General features: G+C 57.7%; 1 protein-coding gene and 1 long non-coding RNA gene across 6 annotated transcripts in view; one reads left to right on the top strand and one right to left on the bottom strand.

Annotated features, from left to right (window-relative positions):
- PFKFB3 (6-phosphofructo-2-kinase/fructose-2,6-biphosphatase 3) overlaps window positions 1-11354 on the top strand; it is a 26266-nt gene extending 14912 nt beyond the window's left edge. Inside the window, exons 11-17 of one of the 3 annotated variants that reach the window (XM_029955799.1) lie at window positions 1009-1138; window positions 1826-1888; window positions 2014-2078; window positions 3825-3998; window positions 5367-5389; window positions 7464-7516; window positions 9017-11354. In XM_029955799.1, the coding sequence (XP_029811659.1) occupies window positions 1009-1138; window positions 1826-1888; window positions 2014-2078; window positions 3825-3998; window positions 5367-5389; window positions 7464-7506 (498 nt within the window). In that variant the 3' untranslated portion in view covers window positions 7507-7516; window positions 9017-11354. The remainder of the gene's footprint in view (window positions 1-1008; window positions 1139-1825; window positions 1889-2013; window positions 2079-3824; window positions 3999-5366; window positions 5390-7463; window positions 7517-9016) is intronic. The other 2 variants (XM_029955801.1, XM_029955800.1) reach the window with 2 other exon arrangements.
- LOC115305548 lies at window positions 395-3136 on the bottom strand. Of its 3 annotated transcripts, none has more exons than XR_003914838.1 (4): window positions 3084-3136; window positions 2461-2751; window positions 1015-1274; window positions 395-696 (listed from the first exon to the last, which is right to left on the bottom strand). It is a non-coding gene; the product is annotated as an uncharacterized LOC115305548 (long non-coding RNA). The 3 variants fall into 3 exon arrangements; XR_003914840.1 differs by having other exon boundaries at window positions 2461-2633; window positions 3084-3135; XR_003914839.1 differs by having other exon boundaries at window positions 3112-3135.
- Window positions 11355-17221: the final 5867 nt, after the last annotated feature.

The following is a 17221-nucleotide window of genomic DNA, read 5'->3' as shown; positions in this document are numbered from 1 at the left end:
GGCGGGGCGGTCCTCCAGTACCCCCTTGGCTGTAGACGCAGTGGCAGCCGGGTCATCTCAGGTCATGCGTGTCACTGAACTGAGGCTGCTTGTAGCCCTTGCCCTCTGGCTGATGCAGCCCCTGGGAGGTGCTCTGGGGTCGGCTGCAGGCAGCCTGGTGACACCTCGCGGGTCCTTGCTGTCTGCAGGCGTCTCGGTGTCTGTCAGGTCTCCGTTCCCTCCTGCTCAGGGTGCTCACTTCCGTGGCCCTCGTTCCCGGAACCTGATTCCAGAACGAACAAGGGAAGCCACAGAGGGACGTGTATGAGTACAGGAGCCTTGGTGGCCCTAGAAGCCACATGCCCTCCCATTTTTTTTTCAATTATTTTCTTACTGGGAGAAAATTCACATAATATAAAATTAACTGAGGTATATTATTCAGTGGTTTTTAGGTATATTCACAGTACCGTGCAACCATTCCCACTAATTCTAGAACATTCCATCATTCCAAAAAGCAACCCGTCATTCCCCCTCCCCCAAGCCCTGGCAACCCGGGGTCTACTTCCGGTCTCTGTGGGGTTGCCCACTGTGCACGTTTGACAGAAACAGGGTCCGACAACATGTGACCCCACTGTGTGTAACTTCTCTCAGCGTGACGTTTTCAGGGTCCCTCACGTTGTAAACTGTGTCCAGACATCAGTCAGTTCCTCGCTTCCCCTGCGTGGAGAATTAGGAGGCAGCGTTAGAGGGAGGACGGCGGGTTTCTGTTCTGGCTGCGGGTTACGTCACATCCGCCCCAACACGGGGACGGTCGCCCTTTTCTAGGAAACCAGTCCATGTGGGTCCCCAGCGGCCATGAGGGGTACGGCCGGGAGACACCGCGGGCTGTTGATCGATTATCCACTTACTGTGTGTCCTCTGGTTCCTAATGGGGAAGGGGCAGGGCCGAGGAGACAAAGGGGCAGGCCCACCCAGTGTGCGCCTCTGCGCCAGGGCACCGACCCGCCCCTCCGTCCCTCCGTCTTGCAGTCGTACCAGGACCTGGTGCAGCGCCTGGAGCCCGTGATCATGGAGCTGGAGCGGCAGGAGAACGTGCTGGTCATCTGCCACCAGGCCGTCCTGCGGTGCCTCCTCGCCTACTTCCTGGACAAGAGCGCAGGTGCGCCAACCCGAAGCTTCCTCATGGCGCTGGGGGCGATCGGGGTCCCCGGAAGGGCGGCGGGAAGCTAGCCTAGGGGTTGGGGGTTGCAGTGGCCCAGCGCCTTCCCCACAGGACCGCGGGCTCCACCCCACCTCTGCAGAACAAAGAGCCCAGAAAACTCTTAATGAGACTTAAAATTTAAGCCTGCGTGTATTCAAGGTTCACTTGAATCCTGACACTCCTAAAGTGTTCCGAGAATGATACATTTTTTTTAAAGCTTATCTGGTTTTGGGGGTGGGTTGGGAGAGAGAATCCTAAGCAAGCTCTGAGCAGTCAGCACAGAGCCGGCGTGGGGCTCGAACTCATGAACTGTGAGATCACGACCTGAGCTGAAACCAATAGTCCGCCACTTAGTCGACTGAGTCCCCCAGACGCCCCTGATTTTTTTTTTTTTTAACTCTCATGCATCACGCAAGGGTAGGTTTGGGTTTGTTTTGATTCTGTTCTTTTGGCTAGCTGTTTTTTTCTAGGCCGCCTGCCTTGAGCAGGGGGTCTGTGTGTCCGGGGGAGGAGGAGACGCCCCTGTTTCCTGCTTGGCCTGGACTCCGGGGGCCCCGACAGCACGCAGAAGCTCTCCCTGGGGACTGGCGTGTGTCTGTCCTCAAGGCTCCTAGCTGATCGTGAAGCCCTGTCCCTTCTTTGCAGAGGAGATGCCTTACCTGAAATGCCCCCTTCACACCGTCCTGAAGCTGACCCCCGTCGCTTACGGTGAGTGTGGGGGCACAGCCCCAGCCAGGATGTCCCCTGGCACGCTGGCTCCTGGTGGCTCTGGGGCAGTCAGCGGCCTGGCCCCTCGAACTAGAAGCCAAACTCTGTCCCCGCCCCCCATCCAGGCTGCCGTGTAGAGTCTATCTACCTGAATGTGGAGTCCGTGAGCACGCACCGGGAGAGGTCAGAGGTGAGTGTGAGCCCCCCGCCAACAGCTCCCCAGCCCCCGCTGGCCTCTGTCCCTAGAGGGTCTCTGTCGAGTGACAGGCCTGGTGGGTGCGAGCACTCGGGAGGCCCGCACATTGCGTTGCCTGTGACCCGACCTGCGTTTTTCAGGGGGTCCTCTCTGCAGTAGTCCGTTTGACAGTGGCCGGCCTTTGTGACCTTCTCCCCTGCTTTTCCGCAGCTGCCCGTGTCGCTACCTCGTCTTTATATGTGGCTTCTTGGCATCTTCTCTCTCTCACTTTGCATGCCCCCCCCCGCCCCCGGTGCGTTCCCACTTAACCCCAGACGTGAGTGTTGAAGAGGAAGGCCCGTCCCCGCTCTTGCACGTGTAGACACGGCCCAGTTACCTCGTCTTTTCCTTTGGGGCAGCCGAGACGCCTTCCGCGTTCTAGACTTACTGGTTCAGGCCGGGTCGATCCACTCGGCTGTCCGCGCACGCTCAGGTGCAGAATCACCAAGAGGACGGAGATCGTGGAGGGGGGTTGGGCAGCAGGGGCTCGGGACGGCGAGCGCAGGGTTTCTGCGGGAGGCAGACCCCAGGCCGGCTTGCGTCTGACCCCCCCCTGGGGAGGCCTCTCCTCTGGCGGGCAGCGCGGTCGGGCCCCCAGGGGCAGAGCAGACTGCTGCCCTGGACGAGGCTGGGAAGGAACGTTGGGTTTATGTCGAACAACAAGGCTTGGCCAGCTGACCGTTTCCCTCGCACCGAGGGTGACGTTCCCTTCCGACCAGGACACCTCTCTGTTTCCCAAGAAGCTGGGCAGGAAGGTTTTGGCCTTAAAATCCCAGCTTCTATCAGCTCATGTGGCTGGGGGGCTGCCGGGGACACAGGTGGGCCGGCCTTGGCCCCGTAACCGCCCCCACTTGTGAACATGGGTGGTGGGCTGCCGCATTTCCTCCCAGCTGGGCTCCGCCAGTGGGGCTGGGCCTGAACTGGGCCCCGGTGGGCCCTGCCACACTTCCCTCTGCAAACCTGGGGCAATGTCTTCAGGGAGACAGACCTCTGCTCAGGCCTCTGAAACCCAGGCTGCAGAGTCAGAGGCCTGGTGACAGAGTCCTCACTCCATTGTGATGTCACTTGGTGGGAGGCCTCGTGTCTGGGCCTGGCCTGCTGGTGCCGCCCACCTCAGGCTTTCTGCACCGTTTCTCCTGACGGGTTGAAGCCGGCATTGCTTGTCCTAAGCAGAGGGAGAGTGGTGGCGAGCGGGAACCGTTCCTCGCTAGTCGTAGATCCTGGCTCGCGGTCAGCGCAGGGAGTCCGGCACCGACCCCTCCCCCTCCCCGCCCGCAGTGGTTGCCTGAGCCCCCCACCCAGGCCTCCCTTCCCCCTCCTCGCTCTCTTGGGGGCTGGCGGCCAGGTTCTTTTCTCCCACCCTGTCATCTGCCGTCCTTGAGTGTCTGTCTACAGAACTGGTCTTGTGCGCCCCCCTCGTCTGCTTTGTGGCTGTCGTGCTTGTCTGAGTGGGCGTCTTGGACTGTCCCAAGGGGGCTCAGGAGGTCACCCCTTGTGCTTGCAGACTGCGGGCCGGTCCCTGGGGCCAGTCGCCGTGGTCAGTCTTGTATCTGTAAAATCCAGAAGCAGAGAATCATGTTTGGTTTGGTTTGGGGTTTTTTTGTTTGGTTGGTTTTTTGTTTTCTGGGGGTTTTTTTGGCTTATTTACCTCCCCACTCCTTGTAACTGTCGCCTTCTCTCTTTTGTCTTTGTCTCGCTTAGGATGCAAAGAAGGGACCTAACCCGCTCATGAGACGCAATAGTGTCACCCCACTAGCCAGCCCCGAGCCCACCAAAAAGCCTCGCATCAACAGCTTTGAGGAGCATGTGGCTTCCACCTCCGCTGCCCTGCCCGCCTGCCTGTCCCCGGAGGCACCCACGCAGCTGCCCGGACAAGTGCGTTCACCCCCTTCCTTCCTCACAGTCAGTGCGGGTCGGGTGGAGAGCAGCCCGGGCAGCCTGTGTGGGCGGGGGGCGGGGCGAGAATGTGGGGACGCCCCCCACCCCCGGTCCGTGACACCCTGGGGTCCTTCCCTGCTGCCCTGAGTCGCCCACCTCTCTCCTGAGGAGCAGAAACCCGGGCAGAGCTGAAGAAATGGCCGCGTGTCTGCGTCCCACTCACATTCCTGAATACTTATTTTTTGTTTCTCAAACAAGATGAAAGACAAAGCCCTAGAAGCTTCTATGCAGCTCTGGGCTGTTGGCCACGTGTGGCCTGAGGACATGTTTTCTGTCCCAGACCAATAGCTCAGGACTTCCTTACGGTGCGCCCTTGCACCCGGTCCCCAGCCTTAGAAAAGCGTGTCCCCCTCCAGAGCCAGGTTAGAACCTGGGCAGCCAGACTCCCAGGAAGGCCTGGGGATAGCCACTCTCTTCCCTCACGTAGTTTCTTCAGGTAGTGAAAATACCCGAAAGCGAAACCTAGCTAGATTTTCCTGTGTCCTTCGCTATGGGGATTAGAAGCTGAAAGCTCTTGGCTGTTAGGCATTAGGATTTATTTTTAAAAGAGCAGTGACAGCCAAGAATCTTTGGCAATAGGGGAGACGTAGAAACTCCTGGGCCACCTTGAGGCCTCCTCCCCCCGCCTCCGCCTCCGCCTCCACCCACCCGGGTCTGGGCTCTTCACAGATAACTCGGGCAGAGTTGTGAACCGGACTTAGGAGCTCAGCGCCGGGGCCCGCAGAGGCTCCCTGCGTTTCTCCTCCGGCCCATCTGACTCCGCGTGGCGTCTGGAATTGCGATGTGGGGGAGAGCGCCGTGCGGCCTCAGGGAGGCCACCCAACCTCTTCAGGCCTCAGGTTTCCCATCTGTGGAATGGGGAGGTAGCACCTACTACAAAAGGCGGGTCCAGCAAGGTAGTTTGTGCTGAGCGGCCGACAGGCCGGTGCCCACCACTTTCTGGGGGATTTCATTGCATTTTTCCGTGAGGACTGAGGCATCCGGTTGTGGTGGAGACCGTGGGGTCATAGTTAGAAGGTCAGCGGCTGCTGTCACAGACACACGGGGGGACCGGCCTGGGCCAGAGTTGGGTGGCATGCAGGGCTCACCCGGAGGGTCACAGAGGACGCGTGGCTGGGCTCCCCCGACTTTGACGGGACCGTCCTTTGAGGTCACCGGGCCAACCCTCGGGAAGTCTGGGTGGCCAGGTGGGGAGGCCGCTCAGAGCTTCGTCCCCACAGAGGACACCTTGGTTTCGAATGACTCGGGGCCTGTACCCTGTCCTCTACTGACCTCTCTCTCTCTCTCGGCTTTTTCTCTCTGCAGCCTTTGCTAGGGAAAGCCTGTTTGTAAGTATTTTTCTCTGAATCATTCTGCCACGTGCCCTTCTTTCTCCTTGCTTGCCGGTTTGGCCTTTAGTCTGTGAAAATGCTGTAGGTGATGGCAGTTTTTGTCAGATCTGAGAGAGAAAGATGGGGAAGGGGGAAGGGGTTCACGAATCCACAGAAAAGGAGGCAAGAAGTCCTATGGCCCGGCTGGCTTCTCGCATGCCCCTCGGGGTCCCTGTTACGGGGCTCAGCGGTGGCCGTGGCTTGACCGCCTTTTCCTTCCGAGTCAGATTTCGGTGCCAGGCCAGGTTTTCTGCCCAGTGCATCGTCTCTTAAGTCCTGTGTCTTCCCTTGGAGTGGCCTTGCGTGTGAGAAGGAAAAGTCCCCAAAGCAGAGAGAGGAAGACTCGGTGGGAGTGTGGTGGGCGCTGCGGCCCCGGAGCCCCCCCTTCTGTCCTGGCGGAGGCTCCAGGACCCTGACCCCAGGAAACCGCTGTTCTGGGTCCAGTTGTCCTGCGCCAGCACAAGCTTAGCCTTAATGGCCAGGTCCAGGATCGGGTGCAGCGCTCCAGTCAGACCCTGGGTTTCCTGCTCCTCCAGCCAGGGCGCTCTCGGCAGGAAGTTTCTGGCGAAGGAGGAGCTGGAGCGACGGCTGTGGGATTCAGTGTCACGGCTGTTCCGGTGGGCCCTGCCCCGGAAGGAGCCTTGGGGTTGCATCAACAGCTGTCATGAAATGTCCCCTCCTCCAGCCCGTCAGCTCCGAAGCGTGACCTGTTCTGGGAACGTAGTGGAGCATGGCGCTTCGATTACGGGGCACCGCCTGGGGGTCACGTGTTTTGGGACGGAGAAAGTGCTTGCTCACGCACGTTCCGGGTCTTCGGACCTTAAAATAAGCCCAGGAGGTCCACAGGGCACTTTTGTCCCTTTGTACCAGATGACACAGGGGAGGCCTGCCCCCCTCCCGTGGCCGTCCAGCCAGCCAGTCACAGAACCAGGACCTGAACGGGCCTCCTGGTCCTGAAGGCTGACGGCTTTCTCTGCTGGTTTCTGGGACCGGTCAAGGGGCCGTTCACCTACCCCTGTCCCGGGCAGCTGACCTTGGCAGCCCGTGGGGCACCGGGCAGAGCTGTTGGGTTTCCTTCCTGGCTCTCGCAGCCTCCCCACGCAGCTAGGGTGTGTTACTGTCCGTTAGATTCTGTCTCGGAGACGAGGCGCCCCGTGTCGGCCCCTCCCGGGAGCTGGCGTAGCGCACTGTCGCCTTCCGATTCGGGGCCTTCCACGTGCGCCCCTGTGCACATCCTGTTCTTCTGGAGCCTGATGTTGCCCTGAATGAACTTCTCCTGCTGAGAGAGTCCCTGCGGGCACCCCCACCCCCACCTACAGTTGAACTTGCTGGGTTCCCATTCCGCTCCGGGGTCCCTGCGCCCAGCCCAGCCTGGCAGTGCGAGCCCGTGTCTGGGATTGCAGACACCACACCTCACTCCTCAAGTCCAGCTGAGCGAGGCTGGGACCCGGGTCTTACTCCCCCCGCTTCAGGATCCTGGGCGAGGTAACGCCGTCCTGGTGCGGCTGCTTCCTTGTCTGTACGGTGGAGCCGGGGGACACAGAGGTGATTCGATCAGAGACACAGACGTAGGGCTTAGCAATGCCCGGCGCCTAGTCGGTGCCTCTCGGACAGTAGCTGTTTCCATGGGGAGACAGTGCCCTGCGCTCCGGTGGGTGCCCACGGCGCCCGGGCTTGGCGCCCACTCTGCCCCTTCCACACAGGCCAGTAGGTTTCTTCTCCTGAGTGGCAGGAGCACCCAGAGCCTGGGGAGTGTGGGGCGCCCCTGGTGTCTGACAGGTCATGGCCTGAGGACACCAGCGGTCATGGTTTCCTGGTAAAATGGTCACGGTCATGACAGCCCGGTTCTGTCCAGCGCCCTGCAGTCAGTCCTCCCCTGGGGGCCCGCACTGGTGCTCCGCCCACAGACCATCCGGCCAGCCTTGACTTTTAAGTTTCAAATGCACACTGAAAGGAAGATAGTACTAAAGATGTTTTGTTTTGTTTTTCTTTTCCAACATGTTTCTTCCCTCCCCCCCACTATGCTTGAAAGACGAACTGTTTGTCACATTTTCTCAAAGTTTTCTCCCTACTAACCTTGGAAAGGTAAATGGCTCGGTGCATGCCCCTCTCCGTCCCCTCTGCATCTTCCCGAGTCATGGCATCTCAGCCTGCCAGGCATCTGGGTCTGTGTGACGACGACGGGCCATTGTGCAGTGTGTGACTCATACACCCGTGCCCAACAGTTTGTGTCTTTCAAGAGCAGCACCATTGTCTCGAGGTCCTTTCTCTCTCCCTCGTTCCCTCCTTCCCCTCCATGTGGCCTGAGCCAGGGCACCATGAGTGAGTGACGTGATGTGGTCCCTGGTGTCATTGCTGCATCTGTCCCCCGTGGGTGCTCGGAGCCTTGGGGGTGAGATGTCGGGGGGTGGGTTGGAGCCAGCAGGCGCGGTGGGACCTGGTAGCGTCCCGGGCTCCTACCCCATCAGGGGAAGGGGTCCGGGTGCAAGGCCGCAGGGTCCTTCCCGGAGACCCCCACTCACAGACTCTGTCTCATGTGATGTGGCTGGAGGGTGGGGTGGCCTGGGCGGAGTCGGGCTGAGAGCAGCCTCGGGTCTGAGTGCGGCTTCTGCGAGTCTCTTGAGGTTTCCTGACCATGGGTCCTCGGCTCTGCATGGGAGGGGGACGGGCCACCACGATCCCTGCCTGTCTGTGTGCCCGGCGTCCATGCTCCCCTCACCCAGTCCCCTTCAGACGGTCTTGGTGGAGACCCTGGCGGGGGGGGGCGGGAAGAACACCTACAGAAATGGTGTCCCCTTTCTTTGCGGGGTGGATCCAAGTTGGGCAGAGAGCCCACTCTGTGCAATGGCAGCTGTCATCTGTCTCCAGCTGATGGAAACACGTTTTTTTTAATGTTGAGAGAGCAGGGGAGGGGCAGAGAGAGAGGGAGAACGAGAGTCCCAAGTACAGAGCCTGATGTGGGGCTCCAGATCAGGAACCACGAGATCGTGACCCAGGGCAAAATCACGAGTCAGACGCGTAGCCGCTGAGCCACCGGGGCGCCCCAGAAAACATTTTTAAGGGGTTTTTGATTCTGGCCAGGTTCTCGGGGGTGGGACTTGCAGCTAAGATTGCTTTTGTTAGGACAGGAAGAGAGCTTTGGTGACACCCGGGTCCTCCCCCGTGAGGTCCAGTTAGCCGGGGCACCTGCGTTCTCGCTGCCGAGCCCGAGTGCCTAGACTGTGCATTCAGGGGGCTCGACGCACCGTCCACTTGAACCCTGCTGGGAGGAGGGTCCCGGGCCCTGGGAGCCATCTCGAGGCTCGGAAGGGCCAGGGGCTGGAGGCTTCCTTAGCTGCTGGTACTCAGTGCTCCCCACAGCTCTGACCCGCGAGGGCCACCCCCCTTTCCCCATCTCCCAGAGGCAGGTGCCGGGTCTCTCCCGGCCTTGGGCAGCCCTGGGCGCTCCGCCGGTCGGTGATGACGCTCTCCCAGGGCTGTGTTTTCTGTCGGGGGGGTCTCACGTGCATGGCTTTAGTCTTGAGAAGCCTAGTCAGCGGGAAATGATCATTCTCCTTCCTCTCCCCTCTCTTCTTCCGGAAACAGAACATGAAAAGCACCCAGAGTGGCATCGACTCCAGGACGCACTGAGGCAGGCCCGTCGGCTGCTGCCAGCTCTGTTCCCACAGCTTCTACTTAGTGCTTTTCCATCTGCCCGAGGCCAGCCATCCCCAGGACGTCTTCCGGAACAGGGCGGGGGGTGCAGAAGAGGGGCCCGCCGGTCAGAGAGAGCCTCGTGCCCCCGACGGCGGCTGAGGCCCCGGGAGGCCCTCACCGCGTGCGGACCCTGCCCCACACCCTCCCTGGCCTCGCTGACCGCCCCCACGAGGCTCGGAAAGGGCAACGAGCAGTGGAGGAGGTGAGAGAGGGCCCTGAGGAGGGGACGTCGGCCTCCAGGCTGTTTTGTTTAGTTTCCGTGATCCTGACCTGGAACGTTCCAAGCGGGGGGGGGGGGGGGCGCTGGCCCCGGCACCCTAAACTCGAAGGGGGCCTCATTGCTGAAGAAGAAGGGATGTCAGAGACTGTCACAAGGCTCTTCTGTGCTTCGCGGCCCGGGAAGTTGCCTCGTGAGGGCAGGGCTCGGGCCAGTCCCGAAGGAGGAAGGCGAGCGCTCTGAGCAGGACTCGCTGTCACAAGCAGCCACTGCACAGCGTCTGCACAGCTTCCCGCCTCCGAAGATGCTAACTCCTGCACAGTGTGGCCGTCCGTGCGGGCAGAAGGAAATTCCTGCAGGAACAGCCCCGGGGCCTCACCCCTGCTGGAGCTCTGCAGTCTCCGCCCTCCTGTCCCAGCTGCCCACGGAGCGGTTTGCTTTTGCACTTTTTAAATGGCAGAAGGCGGGACCTGAAAGTTGTACCTCTTCTTCATGAACGTCGATGTTTGGGGTTTGTGCCCTTGGGGGCTGGAGCTCGGAAAGAACGTGGGGAGTCGGGCGTGCCCGACAGATGGGGAGCTTGGAGCGACCCCGGGAACCCGGAGTCACTTGGGTCATGTTCAGGCCAACCTGGAAGGTGGCACGGAGGTGATCAAGGGTCACCTCCTTCCTCCAGGATGCCCATCACCTCCCCATGCTTCCCAGGTGGGGACGGTGGCCCTGCGGGGACCTCGCCTCCGAGAGGCTGTCCCTGGTCTCCCAGCAGGACTGAGCTCGGTCCACGGCGCTCTCCATGTCCTGGCGAAGAGGAGGCGCCTGGAGGCCCAGACAATGGTTTGGACACTCCCTGTAGGGATTTGTCCACGTGACCCTTGGCAGGGTCTCTCAGAGCTGGTGCCCGAGGTCACATCCCTGGCTGGGAGCCCGGCGGCCTCACCCCCTCGTCTTAGAGAGGCGCCGACAGGACGGTGGTGTGGCTTGGACACCCGGAGAGGGCCCCGCACCACACGTGTTCCTCTGGTTGGGGGTCAGTGGGAAGCTGGGACCTGCTGTGGCCGCCGTCCAGCCAAGTTCATGGGTTTCACATGAAACACTCAGATCCCTCCCCCACCTCCCCAGCCGGGCACCGTGCTGGAGGATGTCTGTGCCTCTCTGTTCCTGTGTGACCCGGAGAAGGGCTCTCTTCCCCTCCTGCCTTCTGAGTCTCAGACGGCAAGTGGGCCCGGGCACACGCGTGTGCTTGCACGTCTAGCAGCCCTGCCCTCGCGAGTGGCTTCCCTGTGGCCCTCTCTGTGGCCCTCCTTTCACGCCGGGTGTCAGAGCCCCCTCTGAGCTTGGACCCTTTCCACTGATGCGTGTGGGCCCACCCATGGCTGCTGAGGTCGGGACCGCGGAAGCAAACGTTCTGCGCATGCGCCTGTCAGGGCCTTGACGGGGCGACAGCTGCTGAGGGACCCCGGAGATTGCAGAGCGCTGCCCAGCTGGAACTGGAAGCCGCTGGATGGAGGGCACATCTGACCCGCGCTCACGGGGCTCCTGCCGCCCTGACTGTTGCCTCCCCCTCCCCAGGCCCCCTGAAAAATTCCTGGGACCAATTTTGTTAACTCGGTTGTCCGTGGGTGGGTTTACCCTGCTCCTCACTCTGTCCGGAGACCGTGGGTGAAGCCCGTCGTTGGCGGGGAGAAGAGACCCGGCCACACCGCCGATGTTTTTCGTTTGTAATACTTGAAATTTATTTTTTTATTATTTTGATAGCAGATGTGCTATTTATTTATTTAATATGTATGAGGGAGCCTGAACATAGAAAGCTGTCTAGGTTGGGCGTAGTTGTTCGGTCGTTGGTTTTGGGGGGCCTTTTACGTGTGACTCATGACTTCTCTGTGTTCTGTACAGTTGTCTGAATTAATGACCTGGGATAAGGCTGTGCAAGCTTTCAAACGGGATGCTTTTCAGAAATTTGTATATTTTGCAGTTGCCAGAATAATAAAATACCTGGTTGAAATATGCTGATGACTGTGCCTCTGGCTCTTTTTGGGGGGGAGGGGAGGCGGGAAGAAAAGTCTTTAGTTGACATTCGTGGTCCGCACATCAGGTGTCTGTCACCGACCGGCCCCCGTCATCCTCAGACAGGACGTACAGGTGCAGCTGGCCAGCGTGGATGCGGTGTGGTTGACCGTGGGCCATGGTTCACGCCAGGGCTCCCTCTGGTTCTATGGGTTTTGGCAAACGCATCCCCAAAGGGGTGCCCCATTACCGCGAACAGAACGCCCCATCGGTCTATCTTTCCCTCACCCCGTATCATCTCTCCTCCGCCGTTTGGCAACAGTGCTTCCTATACAAGCACTGCCCAGTGTGAGGGCCCCTGGGCAGGATTACAGGAAGCCATTTTGTTTCAGGCTCTGGGTTCCTTTCGATCCCTCGCTCCCCGCACCTTTTAAAGCCCCTTTCCAGTTTCTGCTGGGGAAAGACACGCAGTGAGAGCCCAGGACCACCCTGCCAGCCTTGAGCCAGGTACTGTCCTTTGACCTTCATCCCTACAGATGAGGACGCTCACAGGGCTGAGGACCGACAGGGCTCAGGCAGAGTATGGTGACCTGCGGTGCCCCCACCACAGCCCACACTGCTACCCTCCAGAAATAGCCCTTGCTTCCACATTCGTCTTTCTGCAGCCCTACGCTTTCTCACCTCTGGGTGTGAGAGAGCGGGAATCAGCAGTTGGGCAGCTCCATTAGAAACGACTTCCCAGGTTTTCTGTAGCCAGCATGGCGGGCAGAGCATTTGGATAAAGGGCCTTGTTTGGTGACTGGGGTGCGAACACCCTGTGTGGGCCAGCTCTCCTCCGGGCCCACGTTTCACGGCTCGCTGTACATTGGGTGCAGGGCTTAGAGATGTGTGGCCTTCACAGGTGTGGGTCTTTGTCCTCAGGTCGGGGCCAAACTACCAAGGAGATTAGGAGGCCATCCTGAAAGAGGGTGTACGCACACTTTAAAATCCGGGGCCTGCCGGGTATTGGGAACCTGCAAGTGTGATGACCTTTTGGGCAAACTCTGAGACCCATGTGAGTGTGACCTTGGGCCAGAGCTATAATTACTGAATAAACATTGACAAAAGGCTGACCAGGTGGGTGGGTTGTGGGGAGGAGGGGGCGGAAAGCCGGAGGAAGGTGAATGCCAGAAGGAAATCGATTCATTTACTGAGGTCCCGAATGCGAGCCCACACCCTGTGGCTCTCTGTGCCTTGAAAGCCAGAGCAGGAATCCCCCTGTAGCAGATGAAGTCATTACGCCAAGTACGAACAGCTGTGAGGCTAAATAAAGTCGTAGGTAATGACCTCCAGGGATCCTTCCGGGTGCCCCTAGAGCTAAACCTGCTATTGCCAGGCTCATTGTACAGGTAAAGAATCTGAGACTCGCTGAAGGTAAGTCACTGAGCCCTGAGCCTGGCAGGCAGATGTGAGTGTTTCAGATCCAGGCGTCTAGACTCGTAAGCCTGGGGCCGTAACCGCTGTGAACACCTCCAGGTGTTCGCGCTCTTTACACAGTCACGGGAGTCAGCAGTGCGTAGGGCGGGCTTTCAGCCGCCTGCCTGTGGGGCTGGGGGCGGGCCCTCCCCCCGACGTGCTCCCGTGGCGCTCGCCGCTCAGCTGGCCAGGGTCTGCAGAGAAGGCCGCGGCAGCGCATCGGCCCGGATTTCCGAACTCCCCAGGTAATGCCCCCCAGCAGCCTCGGCAGGAGTTTCTCCAAGAGATGTCCTGGCGTTGCCGAGAGGCAGCAGATGGCTCCGGGCGTAATGGTGGGTGCCGGGGAGGGGCGGGGAGTGAGCAAGAGAGCCTTTGGGGGGTTCCACCTCCGAGAGTGCAGCTGGGGGCTTTGCTCTCGGTGGGGCAGGACAGCACCTGCATTCTTTAAAAAAAATTTTTTTTAAATATTTTGAGAGACTGTAAGCCAGGGAAGGCCAGGGAGATGGGATCCAAAGCAGGCTCCGTGCTGTCAGCAGCGAGCCCATGCGGGGCTCGAACTCATGAACTGTGAGATCATGATCTGAGGTGAAGTCGGACACTTACCTGGCTGAGCCTCCCCAGCGCCCCGGCACCTGCAGTCTAGGCCCGCCGGTGTGAGCCTCCGGCCAGCCGCCTCCCCTCTCCCTCTGCTGTTGGCTCCTTTAACATTTTTCTTGGGGATGTTTTAATTTGGGATTATTTAATAAACAGAATTGGGAACATTAGTCCACCATCTGAGAAGAAAAAGCTAAGTAGATCAAAGCATTGCACCATCCATTTTGACCTAAGTGTTAAAAAGTATCAAAGTGTTGGAAAGGAGAAGAAAATCTTGGGTGCACAAAAATCCAGCTTAACAGCAGTGAAAGAACCCACAAAGGAAATACTGAGATTCCACAATGTAACTGTGTTAACTTCAAAGTCATTAACAACCAGTGTAAGCAAAAGGAAGACCACATGCTAAGAAATTTTGCAATGAACCGGACCCTCCAAATTATCCTAAAATACAAATTGGAGACACCTGCAGAGTGATCACGAAAACGTGGAGACTACTAGATGCCCAAAGGCTTTTATTTCATCTTTACCCCAAACCTTTGCAATCTTATTTAAGTGTTTATTTATTTTAAGATGGGGCGCCTGGGTGGCTCAGTCGGATGGGCGTCCAGCTTCAGCTCAGGTCATGATCGCACGTTCGTGTGTTCGGGCCCCGCGTCAGGCTCTGTGCTGACGGCTTGGAGCCTGGAGCCAGCTTCGGATTCTGTGTCTCCCTCTCTCTCTCTGCCCCTCCCCACTCATGCTCTGCCTCTCTCTGTCTCAAAAATAAATAAAACACTAAAAAAAAATTAAAAAAAAAAAAGAGCAGGGGAGGGTCAGAGAGAGAGGGAGGCACAGAATCTGAAGCAGGCTCTATGCTTTGAGCAAACGGTCAGCACAGAGTCTGATGCGGGGCTCGAACCCACGAACCGTGAGGTCATGACCTGAGCTGAAGCCGGACGCCCCCATGAAGGTCGTTTTATACACTTCATTTTGAGCTCACATTTTCCAACATAGTGTGAGAGGGTTCAGATCAAGATGTCCTCGGCACGTGAGCAGGGTTGTGCAGTCAGTGCACTGCTGTTTTGAGAGGCCCCTCAAAACATGGTGCTTCCGCCACTCAGAACAAGAGGTGGTTTGCACCTCCCTGGAGAGAGGTCTTTGGAGATAGTCAGCACAGGGGTCCTCCGCCACGTGAGGTTCAGTGCACAGCGTGGAGCCCACACTGGGGCAGGCCGGGTTGGGGGAGGGCTGGAAGATGCCGGATGGTGGTGGGGACGGGGGTGGGCTCAGTGGGGAAGCGTCCCCCGTGTATAACATGCTTCGAAAAAAAGGGGGCGCCTGGATGGTTCAGCTGGTTGAACATCCAACCATGATCTCCGTTCAGGTCGTGATCTCATGGTCGTGAGGTTGAGCTCCAAGTCGAGCTCTGTGCTGACCGTGCAGAGCCTGCTCGGATCCTGTCTCTCTGTCTCTCTGTCCTTTCCCCGCCCCCGCATGCTCTCTATCTCTCAAAAGATTAAAAAAAAAAAACCCATACTTCATAACATTGCATTGTCGGCGAATGTTATATGTCGATGCTTCGGGGAGGCAGGGGTCCAGGTGAGCTGTCCGTTTTCAGTTCCCTGAGGCCTAAACTAAGCCGCAGGCATCAGAGAAACGCTGCTCTGGGCACGTGGGATGAACTGATGAACTAAAGATGTCTCACCTGTTTGTTCTGGCAACTACAGCTGGCAAGGAAAGGGCGCAGGAGGCTCCTAAGGCCTGGGTGGGACTCGGTTCACGTCCAAGTCCCGGCTGTGTGGGGGAGTCCAGGGGCTGGGCCGAGGGGCGGTGGCCAGCTGGTGTGCGATGGGGTTTGTGGGGCACCCCAGGCTTTGGAGACGGGGGGGTCCCGGGTCCATCTCTCTGTCCCACCGTGTTCTAGATGCGTGGTCTTGGACAAGTTACTTATTGTTTTTTTAACTTCCTGTTCATAAAGCAGGGATGTTCATACCACATTTCTAAATTATAAGATTCACCACTGATTTGTTAACTTTTCATGCAAAATAGAACAAACCATATACACATCCAATGCGAGACAAACTCCAACTTTTGGAAGTGTTAAATGAAGATAAGTCTCCTTAGAAGGGAGGAAACACCATAATTACTTCCCAGGTGTTTTGTGAGGATTGAATCCTATAAATGAGGGACCTTGGCAGTTTCAGGCACAGAGTCAGCACCAAAATGCTAGCGACTAGTCTAATAGCAGCAGGTGCTTTAAATGCAAACTAGGTCTTGTTATACCCACTTCGCAGACGTGGAACGGAGGCCAGGAGGACTTAGTAATCCGGCTTGATTTTGCCCAGCCACAGCTGGGGGTGAGCCTGCGCGGTCAGACGGCCAGATCACACAGCCTAAGAACCGCCCAGCTGAGCCAGGCCCTGCTGCGTGAACCACCGGCCACAGGACTGGGACTGAGTCCCGTGTGAATTAGTAAGCAGGCTTTTGTGTCCTGGGGCTCTGGAGAGGCATCTAAATGAGTAGCAGATTTTCTGTAAGGGGCTGTGATTCAGGATGATCGCCGGGCCCTACAGAGCAGATGTCCAGTGTCTGAGATTCTGGCTTTCCCCTTCCCCACCCTCTTCCAAACGGTGCCTGGAAACCAGCATTTTGGGAATACCCTATTCCTGGGGCACACAGATTTTCCTAGGGGTACACCCGCATGGACAGTTCTAGGGGAAGAGGTTTCTAGATCCTCAAGGTCCGTCTTCACTCTTCCTGAATTAGTCGGATGGTTTTCTCTGCAGTTGGCGTGGTCTGATTTGCAAACAAAAGGTGAACCTTTCTTTCACCTACCCCAAAAGCAGTTACCACCATGCCTTGCCCCTGGGTGGGGACAACTCCAGGGCACCCGACAGAGGGGAGCCTCCCTTAGGGTGAACCCCTGATACTGTAAACCCCCAGGGATCTCTTTCCTGGCCGGCTCTCTGGGAAAGGTGGACCCGCAGCCGTGGGCATGATGTGAACTGGGAACAGGTGCGGCGCTCCAGGTCTCCACGGGTGTCCCCAACTTTCTGTCTCCAGACTCCTTCACACTCTTAAAAATGACTAAAGGCTCCAAACAGCCCTTATTTTATGTGGGTTATTTCCACTCATATTTAATGTACTTGAAATGAAAACTATAAACTTTTTAAAAAGCACATGCACTTAATAATTTATTTTACTGTATTTTTAAATGATTATTTATTTTGAGAGAGAGAGGGAGGGAGAGAAAGAGTGGGGGAGGGGCAGAGAGACAGAGACTCTCCAGCAGGCTCCACACTGTTAGCACAGAGCTCCACACGGGGCTGGATCTTGCAGAGCATGAAGTCATGACCTGAGCCCAAATCGAGTTGGACACTCAACCGACTGAGCCCCCCAGCCACCCCAGAAAATTCTTAAGGCATTGAAAAACTATCAGTCTAATAATGAGAGAGAAGTTTTCTACAGTTCTGGTTTTTATTTGAAAACTTGAAATTTCCAACAAATACTGTTAGTCGTTTTTCCATAGCGACAGCTCACCGAATTTTTGAGAAACTGTAGGTGTTGTTTTTATAATTTAAAGCCCCCCCCTTTTTTTGTAAAGTGGAAATCTGGTAACTCCTATGTAGAAATCCTTTCAATGACCACCCACTCATTTCCCAGAAAAAAGGACCTGATCATGGCAGTGAAGTCCCCTCTTAGTCCCTCACGAATGACCTCCAGTCCCTGTGGGTCCCGGCCATCCTGAGCCATGCACTCCGTTCTTGAACCTCTTCACTTTCCCCTCTCTCTGCCTGGATCAGAAATTGTTCCCTCCAATCCCACCAAGTCCCACTAGTCCTTTA

The sequence above is a fragment of the Suricata suricatta genome, chromosome 10, assembly GCF_006229205.1.
Source record: "Suricata suricatta isolate VVHF042 chromosome 10, meerkat_22Aug2017_6uvM2_HiC, whole genome shotgun sequence".
NCBI lineage: Eukaryota > Metazoa > Chordata > Mammalia > Carnivora > Herpestidae > Suricata > Suricata suricatta.
The sequence above is the reverse complement of the archived record's forward strand: the minus strand, read 5'-3'. Positions and strand labels throughout refer to the sequence as shown.